Raw genomic sequence first — 27,299 nt, forward strand, 5'->3', positions numbered from 1 at the left:
TGGGGCGTTACAATACATTTAGAATTTTGTTAATAATTCATATAAATTACCTTTAGTTTAATGAAAATTTGCAAAAAAAAAAAAAAAATTATTATTATTTAATCAAAAAGTTATGCAAGAATTTCAAAATATGAGTTATTGTAGAAGAGAGGGATATTGATTTTCATAATATTTTTATATGAAAATAATTGTATGAAATCTTATACTTTCAACTTTATCAAGAAAAAATTGGAAAAGCAAATTTAATTATGAACGCTGCATCGCGATGATAAGTTATGTGGAGTACTAGTATGATTTTGTTTTTCGTTTCTAAACACACATGAAAGAGAAACTCTACTATTTAAAATAATATTTTATATTTTATTAATGTTTATTTACTGATGTTAATATTTAAACTTAACTGATATTATCTTCGATTCTTTAAAAATAGATACTTATCTCATCTTTTAAAAGAAAAACTTTCTATAGAAAAAAAATTTCTTTTAAAAGATGAAACTCATTTTCCATCTTCAACTACTTCTCTCTATTAAAAGTTTATGTCGTATCAAAAGTATTTTCCTATTAAGAAAAGACGATATATATTTTTTCCGATAACTCAAAAAGCTTTGATGACCAATTACTGATACTGAGTTTTATTTTTCACATCATAACAATTAACAAGTCCTGCAACTTCACAATAAGGGTATGTTTGATAGCCCAAGTTGGAAAATCCAAAAGAAGAAACAAAATCAGAAAATAAACCAAATTATGGAGTAATATATTTCTTGATTTTTAAGTTTCTAAAATTCACCACATGTTTGATACACCACCAGGAGAATTGAATATTCACTGTGTAGACATTATTGCCCTTAATTTTATTTTATTTTATCCAACACAACACAATATGCCCTAGTCCAAGAAATATTCTCTGCATTTCTTCTTCCCCAACAACAGCTCGAAGACTGCAGGCGAAATTTTTACATCCAGGTTCTGCAAGTCTCAACAATTCCCCCAATGGACAGAATTAGAGTTCTTCAACGATGCAGAAAACCTTCAATTGTGCCCATAAATCTTCCAGAGAATCGGGCTGCACCAAACCTTCAATCATTTTTTGTAAACATGAAACAAGGTTCAACCATGATAGTCCAGTAAAAAACGAACCCAAAAAACACAAATTGGAGTCTTGAAATTAGGGTTTACCTACAATGTTTGTAATTCCCCCAATTGACAGAAATAGAGTTCTTCAAGGATGCAGAAAAATAATCGATTGTGTGAATAAATCTTCTAGAGTGGTGCTGCACAAAAACAGGAAGACAATTTAGTGAAATAAATTCGTGGTAATTGAAAATGATGTCTTAAACTCGTGTGGTGTGGTGTGGTGCAGCCTCCATTCCCGAAAATCAGAGAGAAAAGGGGAAGAGAGGGTGCAGTAGTGCTGCAATTCAAATGGAAAATCAAAGAGCAAAAAGGAAGAGAAGATGGAGTGGTGCTGCAAATCTAACCGATTATCATAGAGAGAAAGGAAGAGAAGATTGTGGTGCTGCAGATCTAAACGAAATCAAAGAGAAGAAGGGAAGTGAAAGATGGAAGAGAAGCAATGATTGAGTATGATATTAGAAGGCATTTTCGTTTCTTGATTGGAAGGCATTTTCATTTCAACGAAGAGGGCTAAAATTGGAAGGCATTTTGTTTCCTGATTTACAAATGGAGGCTGGAAAGTAAACCTCCATCGCAGCACCGATAAGTTTCCTCAGAAAACTGGCATACACTCGTGGGCCTTTACGGGCCGAGTTATTCGCGGACTTCTTTTCCATAATTCAGTAAGTATCAAACAATGGTAAAGATGAGAAAATGGGTCATTTTCTTGGAAATAGTTTTCTTTGGCACCTCAGAATTAATGATAACAGCTGGCAAAACTCTTTGACATATTCATATTTCACAAAGTTTTGTCTCAAAGAAAAAATCAATAGGAATTTGAATCAGTCAATGAATAGCAATAATTTTTTCTTTTTATATGCTGCCCACTAGATTAAATGTCAATCCTACCAATGAGAATTTTTTTTGGATTAAAATATCAACACTTACCTTAATCCATTCGATTTCGAGTTAGTTCATTAGATCATAATATTTACTATCTCCATCCCACTGTCACACTTTCCTTTTAAGTTTATCTCATAAAAGATGTCACATTTTCTTTTTCGGAAAAAGTTCTCTTTCACATAAATATAAAAATTATATTTTATCTCTCTATATTTAATACACAAGACAAAACCTCCTAAAATCTCGTGCCGTCCCACAAGTATAACATTTTTTGTGGGATGAAGGGAGTATAGAATATTGATATATACTAATTTTACTATTAGTACTCCATTTTATTGCATGCTTCAATATGAATCTTTGCCAAGAAGTACGTAATACTTTTAAGAAACACACGATCCTATTCATCTAAAGTTCTTTAATCGCAAAACACATTCATTGTAAATTTATTTTTTTAAATCGTTAGGCTAATGCATTTTAATTAAAAAGGTTTTGATACTTATACTTTTAATATAATTAGATCCATATTCAATACACTTCAAGATTTAATTAAATTTTCTTGTAGTGGTAATATTTTCAAAATATATTAAAATGAGTTCAGCTGCAATATCGACCGAAAAATCTCTACGATAATGAAAATTTATTGATATTTTCCATTATCAAATTATAAATTTATCATTTTTAAATGATTATTGACTACATATGCAATTAACTTAATTTTAAAATAAAGAAAAAAAAATGTAACTAACACGAGATATTTAATTACAATATGAAACCCGTTAAACAAAGATTCAACGAAAATTCTCTTAAATAAAAATGCATTAATAAGATCCTAATGAAACAAAAAAATAAAAAAATGGAATAAACCAAAATGTATTGATACAAGAGCCCAATGAACCAAAAATATTGTATAATGTCCATCAACATTTCTTATAACACGCTAATATATATATTTTCTCTCTTTTTTGAAGCTCTAAATTATCTACTGCTCCAACAAAAAATAATCCTGGTAGAGTAGTAGTTAGTGGATAACATAAGTTTAAATATAATAGGATAAGGTAAAAATAGAAAGAAAATATTACTTCCTCTGTTTCCTTGTAGTAGAGACGTTTATTTTTTAGCACTCGTTTAGAAAAAATAATACTCCCTCCGTCCGCGAATAGGAGTCCCGATTTCCGTCCGCCATTAGGAGTCCCGGTTAGACATTTTATCTTGGGAGTATAAAAAATGACCCCATTTTTTCCTTAATTTAGAAGCTGCAATTAATTTTAATCCACTTTGATTGCAAATAATAATATAAATGAGTCCCACATTCCACTATCACACACTTAAATTATTACACTCAAATTTTTCTTAAAACCCGCACCCAACTCAACTGGGACTCCTATTCGCGGACGGAGGGAGTACCAAATAATTAAAGTGGAGAGCGAGTAAAGTAAGAGAGATAATAGTGTAGAGAAGACTTATGTTACTCCCTATGTTTCTGAAAATTTGTTACTTATTTCCATTTTCGTTCATTCCTAAAAGTTTGTCACCTTTCACCTTTACCATTTTTTGTAGTGGACCCAACATTCTACTAACTCTTTTACACTCACACTTTATTATAAAACTAATATATAAAAGTAGGATTTATATGCCTCTAACTTTTTCAACCCACTTTTAATAGATTTCTTAAAACCTGTACCGGGTCAAATTGTGACAAATTATTAGGAACGGAGGGAGTATCATTTTTCCAAAACGGATAATTAAAATAAAATGCTCCTATTATAGTGGGGTCCCAGAGGAAATATTAAAATATTATTATTCAAAATAGACTCATCCGAAGAATCTAATATCCTAATATCGATACTTGAAACTAATTATGATGGACTAAGCAATAGAAACAGGTAGTGTAAATTTCGGATGAAGCCCTAAGCCCTCGGCCCAGAGCGGCAGCCCCGTAAATGCATTAGTAAAAGATATTGGTGCGTACAAAAATACTATACATGCTTAAGAAGGTCATGGAGATATTCAAAAATACCATACATGCTTAAAAGGGTCATGGAGATATTCATTCGAATCATATAAACTAACTTCGAAACTTCCAAGCAATTGATAATTTCCATCCACACCCTTTTGCATCTTATAATCGTTCATGTAACTCTAATACTCCCTCCATCCATAGAGAGTATACATTATTTTCTTTTTCGTACGTCTCCAAAGAGTATGAACAGTGGCGAAGCCATGTGAGGGCCTAGGGTCATTGTCCCACCCACCAATTTCAATGTTTACTACTCCCTCCGTCCTACTTTAGGAGTCCCGGTTCACCATTTTTGGGTGTCCCACTTTAGGAGTCCCGGTTGGAATATTCCATAAATGACATTAGGCCTCACATTCCAGTAACCTTTTTTCACTCACATTTTATTATAAAAATAATATAAAAAGATAGGACCCACATTCCACTATCTTTTTTCACCAACTTTCCTTAACATTTCTTAATACTCGTGCCGAATTCAATCGGGACTCCTAAAGTGGGACGGAGGGAGTTGTATATTATAATACATTTATACAAAATTTAATTACATATGCTTAGAACGGGTGGTTGTCAACCCCACCTTTTAACCGTTAAGTGCAGTGTTCGAAAGTCCTATAGGCGGCAATGTTTAGTCCCTGAAAATTTGATACAGTTTACTATTTCGGTCCGTCCCTGAAAATTTGATACACTTCACTTTTACCATTTTTGGTAGTGGACCCCATATCCCACTAACTCATTCCTACTCACATTTTATTATAAAACTAATACTTTAAAAGTAGGACCCACATCCCACCAACTTCAACTCACTTTCCATTACATTTCTTAAAACCCGTGTCGGGTCAAAGTGTAACAAATTTTGGGGGACGGAGGTAGTATTATTTTAGCTTCACAAAATACACTTTATCCTTAGTTTTTTTTCTATAAAATTCTAAGAGATCCATAAATGTATCTTATAAATATTATTAGTAAATTCAATTTTAAAATTATTTTCCACATATTATCCATCTTTGTCGCAGTCCCAACTTAGGTCGCATCAGTTCTTGGCGATGACGAAACAAAAATATCGCATAACCTTAAAGAGTAAGTTGGGCCCCCCAACATTAAAATTCCACTGAGTATGAACATTCCAATTTTGGAAACTATCTTCTCTCTAATGAGATGAGACCTATTTTCCACTAACAATACTTAAAAAAATTTCTCTGTCTATCTCTTTCTTACTTTACCAATAATGCATTAAAACCTGTGCCGAACTCAAAGTTAATACAATTTGGGGACGAAGGAAGTATAATTTATTTTAATAAAATATCTCAAATATGTACTTGTATTGTCCATGTATTGCTACTTCCGTCCACCAAAATTTGTCTCACTTTGACCCGGTATGGGTTTTAAAAAATGTAATGGAAAGTGAGTTGAAAAAGTTAGTAAATTGTGGGTCCTACTTTTATATATTAGTTTTATAATAAAATATGAGTAGAGATGAGTTAGTGGAATATGAGTCCACTACCAGAAATGGTAAAAGTGAAATGAGATAAATTTTGGGGGACAGATAGAAATGAAAAAATTAGACAAATTTTGATGGACGGAAGTAGTACTATTTTTATAGGTAACACTAATTTTGATAGACAAATTAATAAAAATAAATAAAAGAAAGACTCTTTTAAATGGAAAGAGGTAGTGTAAAAATTTCTCACGAATCCCTTAGCGCAGGCCGGCAGCGTAATAGATATATTGGCGCGTACAAAAATAGTGTATATGCTTTAAAAGGTATCTACAAATTCTTTATATATTCATGCACGAGTTTAGAAACATCATCGACATTTCCTAGCAATTGATTTCAAAAGTCCAACACTAATTTCCATCCACACCCTTTTCCAATTTATGTATATATATATATATATATACATAAAAATATCATCTTTATTCCAAAATCTGTAATTCCTTCAACCAAATTTCATTCTTTAAAGTCAAATTCTGAGGGAGAAGGAATTGCTTAGTCTTTGAAGTATTGTGGGAGTTGGGAGTCAAGTTATTCAAATGGGAAATTGCTTTGGATCTCAGCCAGCTGCGGATCCTATCCTTTTTCCTGCTATTAATAATTCCAGTGGACCATCCACTCAAGGTTTTATGCTCGTTACTCTTTCTGGGCTTTTGAGAAATTTGTTGGGAGTCTTCAATTTTGGGTAAAAGAGGGGGAAAATGGAAACTTTGCTACTTTTCTTGATTTCCTGATTTGGGTTCTTGCTTTTTTGGGATCTATTTTTGTTTAGAAATAGTGGGGTTGACTTTGAGATATTTGTGTTTGTAGCTACTTCGGTTAATCATAGCAATGGCGGAACCACAGACAGCAGCAGAGGGTTTAGCCAGATTTCGAATGGTGTGAGTGATGATGGAGGTGTTGTTAATGGAGAAATACTGCCTACTCCTAATGTCAAAGTGTATAGCTTTGACGATTTGAGGACTGCTACCAAGAATTTCAGGGGTGATATGAAGTTGGGGGTGGGTGGTTTTGGGACAGTTTATAAGGGATTTGTGGATCAGCATACACTCCTCCCGTCGCGACAAGGGACGGGGATGAGCGTTGCCATCAAGAAGCTCAACCAGGAAAGCACTCAAGGCTTTGATGAATGGCAGGTAATGCAACTCAACTCCTCTTGTACATGGTTGCTCTCATTAATCACATGATATAGGTATATTATAGTATGATTATCAAGAAAGGAATAATATTGACAAACTAGGCTTTGGCTTTTTATGTGATTTGTACATTTGATGATTCTGATCATGAGATATTCATGTGTTGATTTGAAAATGCAGGCAGAAGTGGACTTTTTAGGCAGGCTTTCACATCCTAACTTGGTGAAGCTCTTGGGATACTGTTTGGAAGATCCAGAGCTATTACTCGTTTACGAGTTTATGGAGAAGGGGAGCCTCGAGAACCATCTTTTCAGAAGTAAGAATACAGTTTGAAACTAAGAAAGTGAGGAAAGACTCTTCCATTTCAATATCTAGCTTTTATCTGGAATTGCAGGAAATGCTGCAAATGAGCCTTTATCTTGGAACATACGGCTCAGAATAGCCATCGGAGCAGCAAGAGGCCTAGCCTTCTTGCACTCCTCTGAAAAGCAAGTCATCTACAGAGACTTCAAGGCGTCCAACATTCTGCTCGATGGCGTATGTTTCTCTGCGATTGTGCTTCAACTAGCCTGATTTTATTGCTAAGTTAAAAGTCTATGCTTGTTTAGAATGATAGAGCTTGCTCATAACACTTGATTTCTTATGCATGTGGTGATGATTTGTGTTGGCATTTGTAGAGTTACAACCCAAAAATATCTGATTTCGGACTAGCAAAACTAGGGCCTGCAGGCGAGAATTCTCATGTAACGACTCGAATCATGGGCACACACGGCTATGCTGCACCCGAGTACATTGCAACAGGTGAGTTGGCGTTTCATTTAGTTTGATTATTATCATCACAATGTCAATGTGATATATGCATACATGACATTTACCACCAACAGGGCATCTGTATGTAAAGAGTGATGTGTATGGCTTTGGCGTTGTGCTGCTCGAGATGATGACTGGGCTGAGGGCGCACGACACTAGACGGCCTACTGGGAAGCAGAGCCTGGTTGAGTGGTTGAAACCGGACCTCTCCCATCGCCGGAGGCTCAAGGCACTAATGGATAGTCAGATGGAAGGGCAGTACTCGTCCAAGGCCTCGTTTGAGGCTGCAAAGCTCACACTTAGATGCTTGGAACCGGAGCCCAGGAAGCGACCCTCAATGGAGGAGGTTGTGGTGGAGTTAGAACGTATTGCAGCCATGAGTACTTCTCATCGACCACCGAGGACTCATCATGCCGGCACCGGGGGAAGATGACCGATTGTGGGATGATTGTTTAATAATCTTCATGTTTGCGCCATTTTGACTGTATCATATATAGTGTATTGAATTTGTTTGTTAATTTTGTTTGTAAGCTTGTTAACACAACACATCAAAATTGAGATTTAAGGAAATGGATAAATATTCAGAATACAGGGAAAATTAATTATGGAAAAAAATATGGTCCCCTCATGATCTACAACTGCAAACGAAAACTTACTATAATATCATACTGATTGCACTCTGATATATCACTCCTAGGGGTGGGTCGATACGATATATCGTATCGAAAACGTTGTATCGTGTATCGTATTGAAAATATCGATATGAAAGAATTTCATATCGTTATCGTATCGAAAATTTTGATATATCGAATTTCGATATATGAACTTTCGATATAAAAAAATTTAATATCGTTATCGTATCGATATTTCGATATATCGTACCGAAATTCGATATATCGTTAAATATCGATATATCAAAAAAATTCGATATATATCGTATTTTCAATATAAAATGATATATCGCGATATAAGGATATTCATATCGTTATCGTATCGAAAACTTACAAAACGATATCATATCGTATCGAAAATTACGATATATCGAAAATTCGATAATTTTTCGATATTTTTCAATACGATACGAGCGATATATCATTTTTTCGGTATTTTTCCCCAGCCCTAATCACTCCCTCTGTCCCAAAGTAAATACTATACCCTTCGTTCTCAAAGAATGTGTACTTTGGGTTCGATATAGAATTTAATGTAAAATTGGTAAAGTAAGAAAAAGAGAGAAAAATTAATTAAAGTATTGTAAGTGAAGAATGGGTCTCACCTCATTAGGGAGAAACACTTTCCATAATTAGAAAGTGCATATTCTTGTGGGACGGACTAAAAAGGAAATAGTGCATATTCTTGTGGGACGAAGGGAGTATCACACTTTCATTTTTAGTTTATATGCTCCCTCCGTCCCAATAAATATGAAACGTTTGTTTTTCGTCACATGATTTTATGTAGTGTTGTTTTGTGAGTTAAAGAAGAGAAAGTAAAGTAAGAGAGAGGGAAAAGTAGAGATAAAGTTATTTCTATTTTAAGAAACGTTTCATTTTTAATGAGACAACCCGAAAAGGAAAATGTTTCATTTCTAGTGGGACAGAAGGAGTATTTTCCATTTCTCTCTCACGTCAATATATAAAAATATACTCCCTCCGTTCCTTCATAGTTGAGTCATTTTTCCATTTTGGAAAGTTCCCTCATAGTTGAGTCATTTCCATTTATAGTAATTTTTTCCTCTCTCTTACTTTCCTCTCTCTTACTTTATTATCTCTACTTTATTCACTTTTTACTTTATTCTCTCTACCTTTTTCTCTTTCTTACTTTTTTATCTATTTATTTAACACACTCAACATTCATTTCTTAAATTCCGTGCCGAAAAGTTCCGCCTCAACTATGAGGGAACGGAGGGAGTATTTTCTCTCTAATTAACACAAAACAATACTCCCTCCGTTCATAATTATATGTTTCATATCTGACCGTCACAAATTTTAAGAAATTGTTTTACTTTATAAAGTAAAGTGTGTAGAAAAAGGAGTAAAGGCCAATGTGGTCCTAAACATGTGGCCGTTTTATCAATTTGGTCATAAACATTATCTTTTTGATTATTGGGTCCCTTACAAATAAACTCGTACCGGAATCGGTCCTAAACTGATAGTACCGTCTAAAACAAACGGTCAATGGCATTTAAGCAGGTTTTGACCAAAATTAACCATTTTAATTATATCATAAAAATAAAAAAATACTCTCTCCGTCCCGGCTAAGATGACACATTCCTTAGCCGGCACGAGATTTTAGGAGTTATTGGTTAATGCATTAAATTGGAGAGAAAAAAGGTAGGTGGAAGTATTAAAATAGAGAGAGAAAGAAAGATTAATATTTTAATAGGGGTGGAAAAAAGTGGTTGAGTGTATTAATTGGAGAGAGAAAGTTTCCAAAAAAGGAAATGTGTCATCTTAGTTGAGACAAACTAAAAAAGAAAACGTACCATATTAAGTGGAACAGAAGAAGTAATTGTTTAGAAGGCATGAATTTTTTGAGTTCATAATAGGCTAAATGCTGGTTGCCCCCAATTTCAATAATTTGAATTTTGCAATGCGTTACTTGACGCATAAATTCCATCCAGAGGAAACAATTCCTCGCCGGAATTCCTCAAACTGCAGCAAATCCACTCTCTCCTCATCTTCTCCGGCTTCTCCGACCACTCTTCACTCGTCACACCACTCCTCCTTCAATGCATATCCCTCCCTTCCTTACCCCGCGCCTACGCCCTCTCCATCCTCAACCAGATTCGCCGCCCCGATGTCCACACCTACAACGCCCTCATCAGAGACTTCACCTCCGACCCAAACACCACAATTCTCATCTACGCCAAGATGCACCGTGAGGGCGTCTCCCCCGACAAAGCACACCTTCCCTCTCCTCCTCAAGTCCAATCGCTTCTCAGATCTTCGCGCACTCGATAAAGGGAAACTGAGAAGCAATGTCAAATCGTGAGAATCAATAAACTTGCTTCACTCCGATTTTGGTACGATTTGGAGTGAAGCAAGTTTATTGCAATTGCAAAACTCGTACTGAAATCGTCGCGACTCGCGACCACCGCTACTCTCGCCGGACCGTCTGTTGTACAAAGAACGCTCCATCAGGAACTGCAGCCGTCGCCGGACCCTCCGTTTGTCGCCCAAGAGAGGAGAATGAAGAAAGGAGACTGAAGAAAGTGTTTTTAATATTATTTTTTATTTTTCTGATATAACTAAAAATACTACCTCCGTCTAGACGTGGCCACGGTTCAAAAACCGCCGGTTCCGGTTCGGCGATTGGTGGAACCGTAACCGGCCCGGATACCGGTTATCCGGTTCCGGTTCCGGTTTATAACCGCCGGATTTCAGCGGTTCAGGGCCGGTTCCGGTTCGGTTCCGGTTCAATTTATTTATTTTTTTTAAAAATTTTATAGTTATAACTTTTAAATTCTATAGTAGAATCCAAAGATAATTGATAACGATAAATGATAACGATAAAGAATTGCAATTTTATTGATTTGAAACTTTGAACGTAAATTTCTACAATACAATTACAAGTTACAACTTACAACTTACAAGTTACAAAATACAACAATACAATTATACACTTGAATTTAAAATTTAAATACAAAATTACAATTTACAAAAAACATATTAAAAGTAAAGTTGAAACAATTAGAAAAAAAAAAAGAAATAAAAGGAAAAGGACTTGAACTCAACTTAAATTTAAAATTTAAGTTGAGGTGCCTACGTATCCTTAATGCTCAATTGCATTGAGGAATCAAAGTCCACGTAGTTCTCTTACCTTGCTTACCTTGTTGGTTGGCGGTTGACGGCGGTTGGCCTTCATCCTCGGTGTCGGTGAAGGTTTCCTCACTCTCTTCACGAGCATCCCAATCTGGTTCCTGCGCTCTCTTTGCACCTTTTCCCCAATCATCAAGTAACATCACAGCTTCCATATTTCTCGCGGAGAGTTTGCTTCTTCTCACGTCCAAGACACATGCTCCAACACTGAAAGCGGACTCGACGACAACGGTGGAAGCCGGGACTGCAAAGATCTCCTTAGCCGTTGACGCAAGTATGGGATAATCTTTCTCGTGTGTTCCCCACCACTCTAGGACGCCGATTTGGGCGGGTGTAGGACCTGCATCACTAAAAGTATGGTGGCGTGCTTCCAAATAAAAATCTAACTCGCTTACCGATCCCATTGAGGTGTGCCTTGAGCTTGAGCCTGTGCCGTAGCCTTATAAGTCGGCTAATTGTGATTGAGCATCGGGGTCATCATAAGCAAAACCAAAACCGGTTCTCTGACACGAACCGGCAGTTAACCGTCCTTTTTCAGACCTACGCCTGCAACCCTACGAACCTACCGGCGAACGGCTACATATTCCCGGTTAACCGGCGGTTCCGAACCGTCGGTTCCGGTTGCTTATTTTTTGAACCGTAACCAGCCCGTAACCGTAACCGTAACCGGATTTCGAACCGGAACCGTCGTCCGATTCCGGTTCTGAACCGCTGGTTGGAAACCGGCGGTCCGGTTTGGTTTGGCCACCTCTACCTCCGTCCCCCAAAATTTGCTACACTTTGACCCGACTGGGTTTTAAGAAATGTAATGGAAAGTGAGTTAAAAAAGTTGGTGGGATGTGGGTCCTACTTTTAAAGTATTAGTTTTATAATAAAATGTGAGTAGGAATGAATTAGTGGAATATGAGGTACACTACCAAAAATGGTAAAAGTGAAGTGTATCAAATTTTCAGGGACGGACCGAAATGGTAATATGTATCAAATTTTCTGGGACAGAGGTAGTATTAATTAAAATGGTTAATTTTGGTCAAAACCTGCTTAAATGTCATTGACAGTTTGTTCTGTCAATTTAAGACCGATTTTAGTCCGAGTTCATTTGTGAGGGACAAAATAATTAAAAAGATCATGTGCATGAACAAATTGATAAAACGGCCATATGTTTAGGATCACATTTGGCCTTTACTCATAGAAAAAGTTAATGAGACGTGGATCTTACTTTTATATATTAATATATAATAAAATATAAGTAGAATTAATTAGTAGAATATAAGGTCTCCTAAAATATGGTATCATCATTTAAATAAGAGACAATCGACTCAAATTGACTAAATTTTTATTAAATTCTTATGTTCACACCAATATAAAAATAGTGGTATAATTATTAATGGTCGAGCCGGACAAATTGGGCAAAGAAGGGCGACCCAAGGCGGCAGTTCGAGTGGGAGTCCTGGACACTAAATGAAATATTCAAAGAATAGAATATTGGGATTAGCAATATATCAGAAAGAATTGTGAGGAATAATCCTTAAATAAGGTTGAAATCATCCACATGTAGAAATTACATTGAATATATAAAATCTAACAGAAAAACAACTTCATCTTCTCCAGTTTCATCTTTTATGCAATCCCATCGAATGCCTCTCTCTCATAACTCAAATCTCTATAGTTAGATCGGCTATGGCTAAGTAGTTGATTAGAGCAACTATGGCCTCTGTGGTTGTGGAATGATTCAACTGAGTATGTCAAAATTTCGCATTTGTGTTTCAATCTTGGATAATCAAATTGAATTATGAGAAGCAAGTGTGTATATGTTCATATCAAAACAAGCATCACTCATCATCAGATAGCATGATCATAAATTGCTAATGCTGTATGTACAATGGAAGGATGAATATATTGGTTTGGTTATTTTCAACCTAACCTCGAATATGTTGAAGGCACTCGACTGCAAGTTGAAGGTTGCCTGCAGCGACAATCAGTGCTAGGATGTTTTGTAGGGTATCGGAGAAGCCCATTTCCTGTAAGCGGGCGAGTTGAGTACCATATTGGTGTTGGTATTCACAACCTGGTCGTCGAGGAAAAGTTGGAAGCATGCCAGCACATATTGCGAGGTTACCAAACAGATATATTAGCCTCTGCAATGTCACACCAGCACTTATTTGATCCCTACCTGCTATTTCATCTCTGCACTTAAAAATTTCAACACTCAGTGAGCTAGGTGGACACATTTCTGAATGAATTCAACAACAAGAAGACTTACATGAACGCCTCAGTATTTAGAACATTGTGATAAATCAAGAGTGCCTGAAATGGGATAAAACTACTTTAAAACAAGAGTTTAAACAGCTTTTAATATGTACAAAGAGGGTCTAACATCTTACATTCACAACCGGACGGGTAGCTAACTGCTGAGAAAACTCAGAATTTAGCATCACATTTCTAATCCGAGGGTTGGAAGCAAGCACGCTCCTGAGCCTTGGGGTGAAGCCAAAGAACTAAGATCCATATAGGAGACAAATGAGTTTGATATGTTATCAAAAGTAAAGAGAGAGAGAGCTAGCTAACCTGAATCAGAAATCGAGGATTACGTAACATGTGTTGGATCGCTTCATCAACCATGGGGCTTTCCGGAAACCCACTAGAATTTGTAATAGCTAGTATAGACACTGGCAACCCCTCCAGATCAAGTACACCAGCCGTTCTTCCAACTGCAAATTGCATTTAAAAACATCACAATTACAAATTTGAGAATATCTAGAAAACCATGAGATAGAGATGCAACCTGCTTGAGGTGTTGCGCTTGCAGTTTGAGGAATCACACCAGCATGAGTTGCAAGATCAAGAAACATGTCTATCAGCTTCTCCAATGTCCCCACAGAAGTTACTTCACCCTCACCTGTTATTTTAGTATGCAATTGGTTACTTCAATAGGAAGATGCACAGGCCATACAACTCTTTTCTAACTGTTAAGTTTTAGCTAATTGTTCATTTGCAAGGCAAAATTAGAAAAATGAAGTTGAACATTGATAAAGAAAATAGCTCTTGTAAGAAAAATGCAACAATCGTGTTTGTATGTAGTACAAGTATCAAAGGGACGACCAGAAAATAAATGTACCTGTCCATCCATCGGATCTTTTTCTATCTTCTCTGCAACACACAGCCTATGAAGTGAATTAACCAAGCCACAAATTTCAACAGGCATTATGGAAATTGTGATATTCTGATGTGGCAGTGTATGTTGAAGTAAAGAACCAACTTTTGATATAATTTTTCGTAGAAATGAACCAAGGAGCAAAACAGAAGACTTACGCGCACGCCTGATCAAATAAAGATTTTTGGCAAACCAGGATTGCCTGAAAGGAGATAAGAGTACAAGTAGTCAATGTGATAAACAGAGGGTTAATGTTTCAAAACTGACTTTTAAAAGAACAAATCACAAATGACTTTGAACACATTGCCAAGTCTGATATTATTCCCAACATTGGACAAATATGTTAAACTCAATCTTCAATTCCAGTAGCTTGAATATAGTGAGGGTCTAACATCTTACATTCACAATCTGAGGGGTAGATAACCGACGAATAAACTCAGCATTTTGCATCACATATCTAATCAAAGGGTTGGAATCAAACACATCCTTTAGCCTTGCGTTGACGCCAAAAAACTAATATCCATATATGAAACAGATAAGTTTATTATCATAATAAGTAAAGAAGGAAAATAGTCCAGCTTGATATGGGAGAGAGAGAACTAGCATAACCTCAATCAGATATTTAGGCATATGATGCATACGGTGAATCGTTTCTTCAACCATTGGACATTCCATATACTCATTAGAAGCATAGGAATTTGGAAGTGGATTGGCCATATTATTGAGTATAAGATTAGCTACTGGAGCAAAGCTTCTATGTGTTCTTCCAGCTGCAAAGTGACCAAGACTGCGAAAATTGGGTGTAATTTGAGAGCTGTTCCAGTTTGTAGAATAGGAATTTGGAAGTGGATTTGTATTGATTGTAGTTTCATGTCTAAGTAAGGCCTGTTCCAGTTTCTCAGACAACTCTCTAAGTTCGGCCTCAGCAGATTCTACCCTTCTGGCTTCGTCCATTGCCTCACGGATCATCCCATGCATGATATTAAAGTCTAGTGCTGCGTCCAATATCGTACGGAGGGTTGTAGGATCATTAAGTATGAACGCCACCTCTGGGTTATGAGCCAAAATATCACTCAAATCCTGCGTACGCATGAGCATGTTGCAAACACTCTGCGGATCATTGAATAAATCCCGAATAACGGGTATGTAGAACATATATCTAACCAGTATAGCATCATCAACAATCTTTCGCAACCCTTCACGCAATATATCAAGTCCGCTATCTAGAATGGGATCCTCAGGTGCAGAACCTCGAACCACATAAACAGTTTGATTATCTTCTAGACCTATCAATAAAATTGTTCTGGTTATATCAAATGAATAACCACAAACAACATTCAAGAAGACCACAAATTCACCATATTTAATGGGCATCTTCCTAAAATGAAGGAACTACTAGAAATTCTTCCTAATGTCCATTACCAATATAGTAATTTCTTGACGATAACTAACATCATAATTTTAAGAAATCCGAAGAAATCAATTAGAGAAGGCGTACCATAACAGCTTAGGGTTTGATTGTCCTTCATTTCGCGGCCTTTGTGGATGAGACGCTTAGCTGAAACACCACATTCCCGAGAAACGATTGACTTGAAATCCCGAACACTCGTATTCAACTTCGCACGGATAAAGATTTTGGACTCCCCGGCGCCACGGATTTTTACCGTGACCTCATCATCTCTGTCGCGGTGGCTGTAACTGCAACTGGCCATTCCAGTATGATCGGAAAATGAAAGATCGGGCAAGAAATCCAGAGGCCTAACCTCTCTATGAATTCAAACTAAATTTCTGTGAGCTGAAAATCAGTTGAGAAATGAAGTAACTGCTTGTTTGTACCCGCGCAAATACAAAAACAAATTCAATTCTTCTTTATTTAACCGTCCGTTCAGATTCCATTTTCAAATCTATTCGTTTCTGTTTTATGCGACTTACTAAGACTTCTACTCCCTCCGTTTCCGCTATAGTTAGACACACAATTTAAGAAAAATTGTGTTAAGTGAATTAAGTAAAATAAATGATACTCTCTCTGTCCCATTAGAAATTAAACGTTTTCATTTTTGGGTTGTCCCAATAAAAATGGAACGTTTCCTAAAATGGAAACAACACTATCTCTACTTTTTTTTTCTCTCTTACTTTACTCTCTCTTCATTAACTAACTAAACAACACTGCATAAAATCTAGTGCCGGAAACTAAATGTTGCATATTTATTAGAACGGAGGGAGTATATAAGTAGGTAATGAAAATGGTAGACAGATGAAAAGATAATAACGTAAGTGAGAGTAAAGTAAGAAGGGCATGGAAACAATTGGTTTGAAGGACAGCCTCCCTCTTCGGAGGGCGGAATAAATGAATAAAGCCCATGCCACCTGAATAGAGTTTCAAAGAACGTCAAGCTAAAGACGTAAAACAAGTCCGTATTGGAAGACAACCCCACATTGGTATCATTTATTTTTGTTTTTTCAGTTTTATTTTAGTTCAAGTTTTGTTCTACTTTTTTTTTTTTATAATGAATAAATAAGTTGAATAAAAAGACAAATGTTTCATACAACATACACTCGGGCTTACCCGAGGGAACATCAAATGGAAGAAAACGCTAAGTCTAGCAAAAGACTAGCAAAAACATACAAGAAGAGATCACTGTCAACATCATGAACTATCCATCTAAACCCAGAGTGGGCAGCCTTGTTAAAACCCCTTGAGTGGAAAACCCAGTGGGATAAAACTCCCCAAGGGAAAAAAGAGTATTGATAACTCATGATGCGCCTACAAAACAGGTCCAAAACTCCCAACAGACAATGCTCCATAATCATCGGTCTGGAAGATGTAGTATCACTTGATCTTGAGGAAACCGAGAGTAGAGGAGGCTGTATGTGGCCTCCTTGAAATGGAAGATCACCCGAGTCACGTCCCAAGCTTTACCATCGAAAATAACAGCATTACGCGCCTTCCAAATAAGGAAAACCGTGTCCACAAGGGCTATCCGTTTAGCCACTTGAATAATTGCCAAGCCTCTCGAGTGGCGCCTAGCCCATTTGATGATACTCTTAATAGTTGTGGATCTTCTCACCGTACCGAGCCAGAGCATGATTTTACCCAAACAGCCCAAGTCTTCGTGCATTTGAAGAAAAGGTGTATTCTTCATGAAAACCACAGAGTTGGCACGAATGATCGATATCCAGGTAGTGCAACCGGTCCCGAGTAGAAAGCCTTCCCCGAACCGCAAGCCAAGTGATGAAAGAGTATTTGGGCGGAACCACATCCTTCCAAACATATCGGGCCCAGGCAAGCTTTTCACCTTTTGGGCGGAAGAACTCATAAGCATACTGTACACCATTAGAAGCAAACCATTTCTCCCACTTCTGGATAGTCTCCTGTCTTGAGCAAGTTTCCAGCATCAGGTCGCAGATAGTCAGAAGTCTTTTGATAAAGGGAGAATCGTTCATAGCATGTACTGTCCAATCCCACAGAGTTCGAGTTCGGAGATATTCCACATGGATCCATCTAATCCAGAGTGAATCTTTCTTTGTGTGGATGTTCCAAAGAATTTTTGCATGAATAGCCACATTCCAAGATCTGAGGTCCCTCAAACCAAGCCCTCCTTCCTCTCTCGGTAAGCAAACGTCTTTCCAAGCAACTTGGGCAAACTTCTTCCCCCACAAGAAGGACCGTGCAACACCAATGATCCGATCAATGACCATGTAAGGAACCGGGAAAGCCTGGAGCCAATAGGATTCAACGCCATGCAAAACAGATCTAATTAGTTCCAGCCTACCTGCAAAAGATAAACGCCATACTTGGTCATTTTTTGACGAGGGCTGTCAGTTTGTCGATGAGAGAACCAAAGTCCGACGCTGCCAGACGCTTTGAGGCAAGTGGGATCCCCAGGTATTTGATTGGAAGTGTGCCTTCAGGGAATCCGAACAGGTGGAGCAGATCTTCCTTAGGGACTTTGATTAACCCTGCAATAAACATATTTGATTTATTCTGATTAACTTCTAACCCCGAACAGGCTGAAAATTCCTCCATGGCACGTGCCAGCACCTGCATAGAAATAAGATCACCTCTGCCGAAGAGCATGAGGTCGTCTGCAAAAACATGGTGAGTGATACGAGCCCGTTCGCATTTTCTGTGGTATTTGAAGGCCCCCACAGTACGAACAGACAAAAGACAGGAAAGATATTCCGTGCAGAGATTAAACAGGGGGGCGACATAGGATCACCTTGGCATAGACCTCTTTTACCTCGAAAATAACCGTGGTGGCTCCCATTAATTGTGACCGTGTAAGACGGGGAGGAGACACACTCCATGATCCAATGTAAAAAACATTGATGAAGTGCCCAATGAATTCATCGGCAAAACACACTTCTATTTTGAGAATTAGCAGACACATTGACTCTAGTCAGCAGATTGCTGAGGAGCCACCATAGCGGTCCCCTGAATTCATCTTAGCATCCCGCTGAGAACCTATTCTCCTTCCAACCAGGAAAGAAGTGCCCAATGAATCTTCTTGATTTGTGTATCAAGCATATTTAGGGAGTTTGAGGGAGAGAGGCAGTAGAGTGTAGAAAATCGATGATTCCTTGATAATATTATTGCTTCAGATTTCTACTCTTTATATAGGTACTTGTATTAACACCCATGCTATGCATGGTACATAACATTTTCATATAATGAATACTAATATTAATGAAACTATAAAAAATAAAAATTCAAAATAATAGAAATATTTACAAAACAAAAATGTAAATCATGTCCCACTCTAAATTAATAATTTATTCATTTATAATAAATGAAAATATTTCAAATTCAACAAATGATTTTATACGATTTTAATTTATGGTATAAGTGGAGTAAAATAAATGACAAAGAAGAGATGTGTGACTAATGATCAAATAGTGTGAGTTAGTTAGAATACGATATACAAATAAAGAAAATATGGTTGAGTTTAGATCGAAGATAAAAATTCATATTATTATATAAATATAATAATTATATAGTTTAATTGTGTATTATCATATGAAAAAAACAGAGTACAATTTTACATATCACATGATAATTTAGTATAGCTAGCATACTAAATTTAAATGCATACATCTATTTATACTTATTTCATAATTTGAATAATTGATAAGTGTTATCTCTATCCAAATAAATATGAAATATAATTCATTTTATTATTCATCCTAATAGTCAAATTTCTAAAATTGTTAGAATGTTGTATATATCACAATATTCGTTGTAGAGAGTAATAAATAAATACATAGATTTATATACTTCATTTAAAAGAATTGAATTTTAAAAACAATATTGAACAAAATCCAATAAATGAAAAATCTCTCTATTTAGAAAGGATACATTATAAAATTCTCTACTAATATTTAAATTGTACTAATAATAATAGAACTCAACATCCAAATTAAACTCAATTCATTTATAAAGGATAATTTATAAAATTATCTACTACTAATATTTAAATTGTACTGACAATATTATTAAATCCCAAAATTTTTTAAACTAACATAACAACTACAATATACTTAAAGCACAAACTAATGTCCAAACTAAAGCCCAAACTAAAGCCCAATTGTGTACATACATTAATGTTTCCCCTCAACCCTAAACCGACATGCTGCTAACCCGCCTCTATTCTTCTCTCCCTTAGGGACCCGCCTCGCCGCAACTCATCATGCCCTGTCTCGCCGTACGCCCGTCGACGGCGCTGCTTGTGAGGTGTGACGTTAGCTGTGTTGCTGCAGTAGGGAAGTTCCAGCTCTCTCTCTCTCTCTCTCTACCTCTTGGCCGCCGGCGTGCATGCACACTTCATCGGCACGCCTTGCCTCGCTGTCCAATGTCGTGATTCACCGCCCACTTGCTTCCTTCACACCCACCGCACTGCATAGCTCGCCCAGCCGTCGTTCCCCGCCTTCCTCAGCCTCGCCGCCTTGCAGCCACTGCTCCGCCTCCATCAGCCTTGCCGCCTTCGTCACCCATCGTCAGAGCTGTCGCTGGATTCCAAGATTCATGCTACGCTGCAATCAAAAATATAATTATCAGTAAATCAATCAATAAAAATGCAGATTCAATTAAAGGTGTGTGTATGTATATATGTGTTTTATCTTGTTTGATAAGCCACTGTTTACCAATTTTTTGTCCAATAATATTTGTTTCTTTTCAGTCCAATGTTGTCATGTCTCAAAATGACCAAAAGGGTAAACAAAATAGCTTCACATTTTCCTTCCAAAATGGGCATCAATGTCTTTTTACCAAACTGACACTTTAGATGATGTTAGATTACAAGTGTATGTACAAGGAAATGTATCAATCTATTTTCTAATGCTATCAATCAATTCCCTTAATTGTATCAATCTATAATTGGGGTATCATTGTGATTGATCCCCCATAATATTTCTTTTTAACACTCCCCATTAAGTTGAGTAGTGGGATCTCGAAAACTCAGCTTGCGAAGTACACTTGTGAAGCTTCTTGAATTAACAGCTTTGGTGAGGATATTTGCCGGTTGATCTTCGGATTGAACATAGGGTATGTCACACCTCAACCCTTATGACATATGCCGTGATTCACTGCCCACTTGCTTCCTTCACACCCGCCGCACTGCATAGCTCGCCCAGCCGTCGTTCCCCGCCTCCATCAGCCTTGCCGCCTTCGTCACCCATCGTCAGAGCTGTCGCTGGATTCCAAGATTCCTGCTACGCTGCAATCAAAAATATAATTATCAGTAAATCAATCAATAAAAATGCAGATTCAACTAAAGGTGTGTGTATGTATATATGTGTTTTATCTTGTTTGAGAAGCCACTGTTTACCAATTTGTTGTCCAATAATATTTGTTTCTTTTCAGTCCAATGTTGTCATGTCTCAAAATGACCAAAAGGGTAAAAAAAATAGCTTCACATTTTCCTTCCAAAATGGGCATCAATGTCTTTTCACCAAACTGACACTTTAGATGATGTTAGATTACAAGTGTATGTACAAGGAAATGTATCAATCTATTTTCTAATGCTATCAATCAATTCCCTTAATTGTATCAATCTATAATTGGGGTATCATTGTGATTGATCCCCCATAATATTTCTTTTTAACACTCCCCATTAAGTTGAGTAGTGGGATCTTGAAAACTCAGCTTGCGAAGTACACTTGTGAAGCTTCTTGAATTAACAACTTTGGTGAGGATATTTGCCAGTTGATCTTCGGATCGAACAAAGGGTATGTCACACCTCAACCCTTATGACATATGCACTTACTATAAATAAATTCAAAAATTTTAAAATAAATAATCCACATGTCAACTACATAAAATCCACATATTATATTAGGTACATATTTCAAAATTTTCTGAAAAGCAGTGGGGCCCTCTCACCACTCTATATATAGCACATTTATCTACATGCATAAATGATGAGGGAGAGAAGTTGCCAAAATGCGTCAGCCGCCGACCCTTATAATAATTGTAACTCACGTCAACCCACGAATCATTGATATCTTATTCCTGAAAAATATTAGTGGTTTATATGAGCCACAACTCAGTGCGTATAAACCTTGCCTTTAATTTTACATCACAAAAGTCAAACACGTTCTTTCACCAAAATATATCACCAGAAGTAATAAATATCATAACAATTTAACATTCATATGCATATGCCTCTCCATTCTTTTTATTATTCTGTGACACATCAAGCCTGGTATCTGCCCGGGATTTCCATTGTATACGACCCGTAGGTCCCTTATATTTATTTGACCTTTCCACGAAGGTCCCTATTTGATTTGACCTTTCCACGAAGGCCCCTCTTTGCATATTTTGACCTTTCCACGAAGGCCCCTCTTTGATTTGACCTTTCCACGAATGTCCCTCTTTGCTCTTTGTATTGACCCGTAGGTCTATTATCATTGTATATGACCCTTAGGTCTTTTGCCATTGTATATCAGATCCAGAGCAAGACTGTCACATATCCTCTTTAATCCAATGATTCAAATGATTCCAAGATGATACATCAAACATATCCATTGCACCAATTACATAACTATATATTCCATCAATTAATTCCAATACTATAGATAAACATATTCATTGCACAAATCACATATCCACATCACATTTCACTATCAATATCAAATAACACATAACCATTTAGTCTCATATCATATAATTCAAATATTCACTTCAATTTAACACATAGCAATCAATCATATAAAATATGTAAAATTTAAAGTGTGATTTATACACACCTGATGATAATTTAACTGGAACTCCAAATCCTTACAACTCATAAATCCCAAATTTATTTTGCATCTGCTTATTTGTTGAGGCATCTTCATTTTCTCTTATTTTCCAACTTCTTTTTATTTTCTCTCAAAATATATATATATATATATATATATATATATATATATATATATATATATATATATATATATATATGAATAATTATGTATGTTGGCCACTTTAACATCTCATATCTCATACCAATCAAAATGAATATTATAAGGACAAGTGTCATATCCTTCGTTAAGAATGCAGCACGTCAAAATTACACAATTATATAATACATACTATATACTATCAACATACACGCACACAAATCAATTAATATACAACTCTAATCTCCAAATACATGCATAAAATATATTTATATATATATTGTACTATTTATATATATGTACATACATCAGTATTAACACATTCACACACATTCACACACATTAGTGTCCTATTTCCTTCTTAATCTCATCCCTTGGATCCTTGAATTGGATGGTTATGATCAACGCATTATTAGTCTATAATGTTGCATTATTAGCCGTTGTGCATTATTAGAACCGCTGTGCATTATTAGAATGAAAATGTGCATTATTAAATGACACGTGGCATTAATCTAACCGTCAGATGACAAAATCGTGGGGCTAGGATTAAGAAGGAAAAAGGACAAAAGATATGAAAATGATTTGAATACATCCCTATATATACTCTAATTTATATAATAAAAATAATATATACACTTCCATTTTAACAATTCCCGCAAATCAAAACTATCCATATATTCGACTATATTGAGTCGACATAACAATAAATATTCTCTATGACACAATTAATATCTCTGTAGTAAAAATGACAATTTAATATGCAATAACAATATAATATAATAATATGCAAAATAATGCAGGTTTCGGGTTAGGAATGTCACAGGGTAGTTCCACATTTCCACTTTCGATGTTCTCTTTGATGAAATGCCTATCGACCTCGACATGTTTGGTGCTATCATGTTGCACAGGATTTTTAGATATGCTGATTGTTGCTTTGTTGTCATAGAAGAGTTGGTTGTTTGGTGGAGCGAGCCCAATTCCCTCATTAGTCTCCTCAGCCATAATATCTCCATTAGCCCACTTTTCATTCCTCTGAACTCGGCTTCAGCACTTGATAAAGCAATTACTTTTTGTTTCTTGCTCCTCTAAGTGACTAGGTGTGATATCCCTGACCCGAAACTTGCATCATTTTGCATATTGATATAGTTTTATTGATCATTTCATATTTATAGTGTTAATTGCATATAATTATATATATAGAAACGTGTGTAGATGTATTTAAATACTAAATAATTAATTTAGGTGTGTGAATGTATAGTAATACTTGTGTGTGCATGATAATATTATAAGTATGGAAAACTATAGTATTTATAGAAAAGCATATGTGTACATGGACGAATTTTTTTTATTTACGTGTATCTAGGTGCAGTGATTCTATTTAAGTACTTATACGTGGGATTAAATTTTTATAGAGTATTGGTATATATAGTGGATGGCTATGTGACCTCTTTAAATTGATCAAACTTTAGCTTCTATAATATTTGAATAAATACTTTTGTATGTGTGAATATATGACTATACACGAGGGATCAAGAGAGGCAATGTATACATGTCTTCTAATTAGGTGTATTAATTTAGAATCATGACTAAGTCTAAGCCGACATTAGGTCTATATATGAGAGAGAGTATATAGTTGATAAAATGGGGGAATAAGAAAAAAAAAAAAAAAGAGGAAAGGCTACGGACAGAAATGAATATCGAATTCAAAGAGAATAATTTCATGGACAGAGAGTTGTGAAGTAGGAGACAAAATAAGAGATCCGGTTAGACTCTGTGGTGAATATAAATCACATTTTTAATTTTACATGCATTATATGATTAATTGTTATGTATTGAGTTGGAGTTGACTTATAGTAAATATTTTGGATCGTATTATGTGAGCCTGATATAGTTATGTATGATTTGAAATTATTTTTGTGGAATATGATATGGATATGTGAGTGGTGCAATTGATATGTTTTGCATATGATAGTGAAAGTACATGAATCATGTGACTAAAGAAGATATGTGAAGGATCTGAATTTCTAGAGGGACCTACGGGTCAAATACAGAGGGACTGATGAGTCCGATACAGAGGGACCTATGAGTCCAATTACAGAGAGATCTTCGGGTCAAATACAGAGGGACCTATGAGTCCAATTACAGAGGGACCTTCGGGTCATAGAGGAATCCCGGACAGATACCAGACTTGATTTGTCACAGAATAATAAATTGAACAGAGTGACATATGCATATGTATATGAACTTGTTTCAAATATTTGTTGGTTATTTTTATATATATTAGTTAAAGAATAAGTTTGATTGTTGAGCTATGAAATTAAAGGTAAGATTTATATACACTGAGTTGTGGCTCATATAAACCACTAATATTTTTCAGGAATAAGATATCAGTGAAGTTTTTGATTGACATGGGTCATAGGAACTCCACGTGTTATAAGGGTCGGCGGCTGACGCATTTTGGCAACCTTCTCCTCCTTGTCATTTTTGCATGTAGATAAATGTATAGTATATAGAGTGGTGAGAGGGTCCCACTACTTTTTAGAATGTTTTGAAATGTGTACTTGATAAATGTTGGTTTTTGAAATTATATAATATGTGTGTTTATGTACTTGACGTGTAGTTATTTATTTTAAAATTTTGATTTTATTTATAGTAAGTGTACATACGTCATAAGGGTTGGGGTATGACACTATGTTTCCTTCTACGAAGGTAAAGTAGCCTGCTGTTGATCTCCGATCTACTGGTTTGCTTGCCCAGTCGACATTTGTATACCCATGCACCCCTCCATGTTGATTCTTCTTGAAGAATATCCCATGTCCGACTGTCCCCTTGATATACTTGACCCTTCTGTGGCCGATTGATAAGTTGCATTTTAGGCCTCAGTTACTAGTCAGTATGTGAGCTTAACTTGTATTATCTGCAAGAAAGTTGCTTAAGTGTGCATAAAAAAGGGTACAAGCAAGTAGGGAAAGGACCGGGAAATTTAAGTGAAAAAGGATGCCAGAAGGGTGTAATACTGACCAGGATGCACATCAAAAGGCTCGAGATGGAGAAGGAAGGATTGCTAGGAAATGACCAACTAAGATAGGGGAAAAAAAGACAATGTACAAGAGGAAACAACTCTAAATTTTAGGGCAAGCTCACCTTATAAATAGAAGGTCACTTGGAGAGAGAAGTAGCACTCGTCCAACAGCTCACTCTCTCTCTCGGATAACTCTAGTTCCAGCAGTAGAGGAGACTAGCTCCTACACTTCTCGTTCCTCGCCACGAGTCATGATCACTTGAAGACTCCGGCAACCTGCCGGAGAAGAGTCCACCACCGTTCCAGTTCATCGTTTTTCGTAGCCAAAATATCGTTTCACCGCCTGAGGGGCAAAAAATCTTTAATCTCTTTCGTAGTTACATTTTAGTTGTTATTTTTGAACTTTTGTTTTTTCCCGTTGTATTTTGGATTCTGAAGTATTTCGTCTGGATTAGATCTTTATGAAGTTTTCTTTTACTTTTCGTTTCTCTCTCAGTCTTTATGAAGTATTTCTGTCTTCATTTTGTTTGGATTTGTTAGATCTGATAGCTTAGAGTAATTTTCGTACGTTCGAGCATGTTTTCTTGTGATTCAGTTAGATCTAGTTTGTTTGCGTTTTCTTAAGTGTCAAGTGATAAAATCTGGAGAAAAATACATAATGTCTTAGTCGAGTCATTCTGCCACCTTGCATGTTTCGTAGTTAGAGTAAATTAGAATTTACGGTTTTAATCTTTTAATTTTAGTTTCAATTTCGATTTCGAGTCAGTAGTATAATTTCTGTGAAGTTGTTAATGGAGTTCGTGAATTTGCTGCATTTCTAAGTAGCTTGGTGATGAAAATAACGTCCTTTTTCTACTTTTGTGGACCACTTTTTCTTTTAGCTCCTTTTTACTTTATGTCCTTTACTTTTCTACACACCCCTTGACAGTTCAACCATGTGCTAGGGTTTGGTGCCCCTTGCACAGCGGAAGACTTGTACAAAACAAATAAATTAGACACGGATCTATTTGACTGATTATGTGATTAATCAATTCACATGTTAAACAAATAATTGCATGCTAGAACACAAATAATTCATACTCAAAGAAAGTAAATCCTAAAGCATGAATTCTACGGTTTAGAGTTACCGATTTGATTCTCCAAAGAATCAACGATTGCTCGCGCCTTCTCCACGTGATGATCTTCACTACTAGACCACGGATCTTCTGACTAGTTCCCGAACTGTATCTCGATATCAGGGCGGGCTGATCTTATCAAAATACTAGGACTCGAATAAAGAAGACAGAACTTTTTCAAGGAGGAGAGCTGAAAATCTCACGGAGGAGAAATATATAAAAAAATCATTCCCTGCTTAAAGGAGGAGAGGGAACGCTATTTCTTTTTCTCTTGGAAAAGTGATTTTTGTTTGATTTATTCTCCTATTTATATTAAGTTCATATTGGGCCCAGTCAGGGATCTATGGAA

At 36.2% G+C, this 27,299-nt stretch overlaps 2 protein-coding genes and 1 long non-coding RNA gene across 3 annotated transcripts; 1 reads left to right on the plus strand and 2 right to left on the minus strand.

Moving 5' to 3' along the window:
- Positions 1-736: 736 nt before the first annotated feature.
- On the minus strand, positions 737-1,813 carry LOC148931199 (uncharacterized). The gene is made up of 3 exons (XR_016137225.1): positions 1,482-1,813; positions 1,180-1,274; positions 737-1,077 (listed from the first exon to the last, which is right to left on the minus strand). It is a non-coding gene; the product is annotated as an uncharacterized LOC148931199 (long non-coding RNA).
- A 4,051-nt stretch (positions 1,814-5,864) lies between these two features.
- Positions 5,865-7,989, plus strand: LOC125215272 (putative serine/threonine-protein kinase CST). The gene is made up of 6 exons (XM_048116642.2): positions 5,865-6,149; positions 6,336-6,661; positions 6,842-6,977; positions 7,056-7,198; positions 7,339-7,462; positions 7,546-7,989. The coding sequence occupies exons 1-6, from the start codon at positions 6,065-6,067 to the stop codon at positions 7,902-7,904; spliced, it is 1,173 nt and encodes a 390-aa protein (XP_047972599.1). The 5' UTR covers positions 5,865-6,064; the 3' UTR covers positions 7,905-7,989.
- Positions 7,990-13,202: 5,213 nt separating this feature from the next.
- LOC125210577 (ubiquitin domain-containing protein DSK2a-like) lies at positions 13,203-16,149 on the minus strand. The gene is made up of 10 exons (XM_089066752.1): positions 15,936-16,149; positions 15,047-15,723; positions 14,837-14,950; positions 14,631-14,639; positions 14,402-14,447; positions 14,069-14,182; positions 13,852-13,994; positions 13,668-13,781; positions 13,547-13,590; positions 13,203-13,470 (listed from the first exon to the last, which is right to left on the minus strand). The coding sequence occupies exons 1-10, from the start codon at positions 16,147-16,149 to the stop codon at positions 13,203-13,205; spliced, it is 1,743 nt and encodes a 580-aa protein (XP_088922878.1).
- Positions 16,150-27,299: the final 11,150 nt, after the last annotated feature.

This window comes from Salvia hispanica, chromosome 3 (genome assembly GCF_029641045.1).
Source record: "Salvia hispanica isolate PSC_SH4W2 chromosome 3, Shi_PSC_v1, whole genome shotgun sequence".
Classification (NCBI taxonomy): Eukaryota; Viridiplantae; Streptophyta; class Magnoliopsida; order Lamiales; family Lamiaceae; genus Salvia; species Salvia hispanica.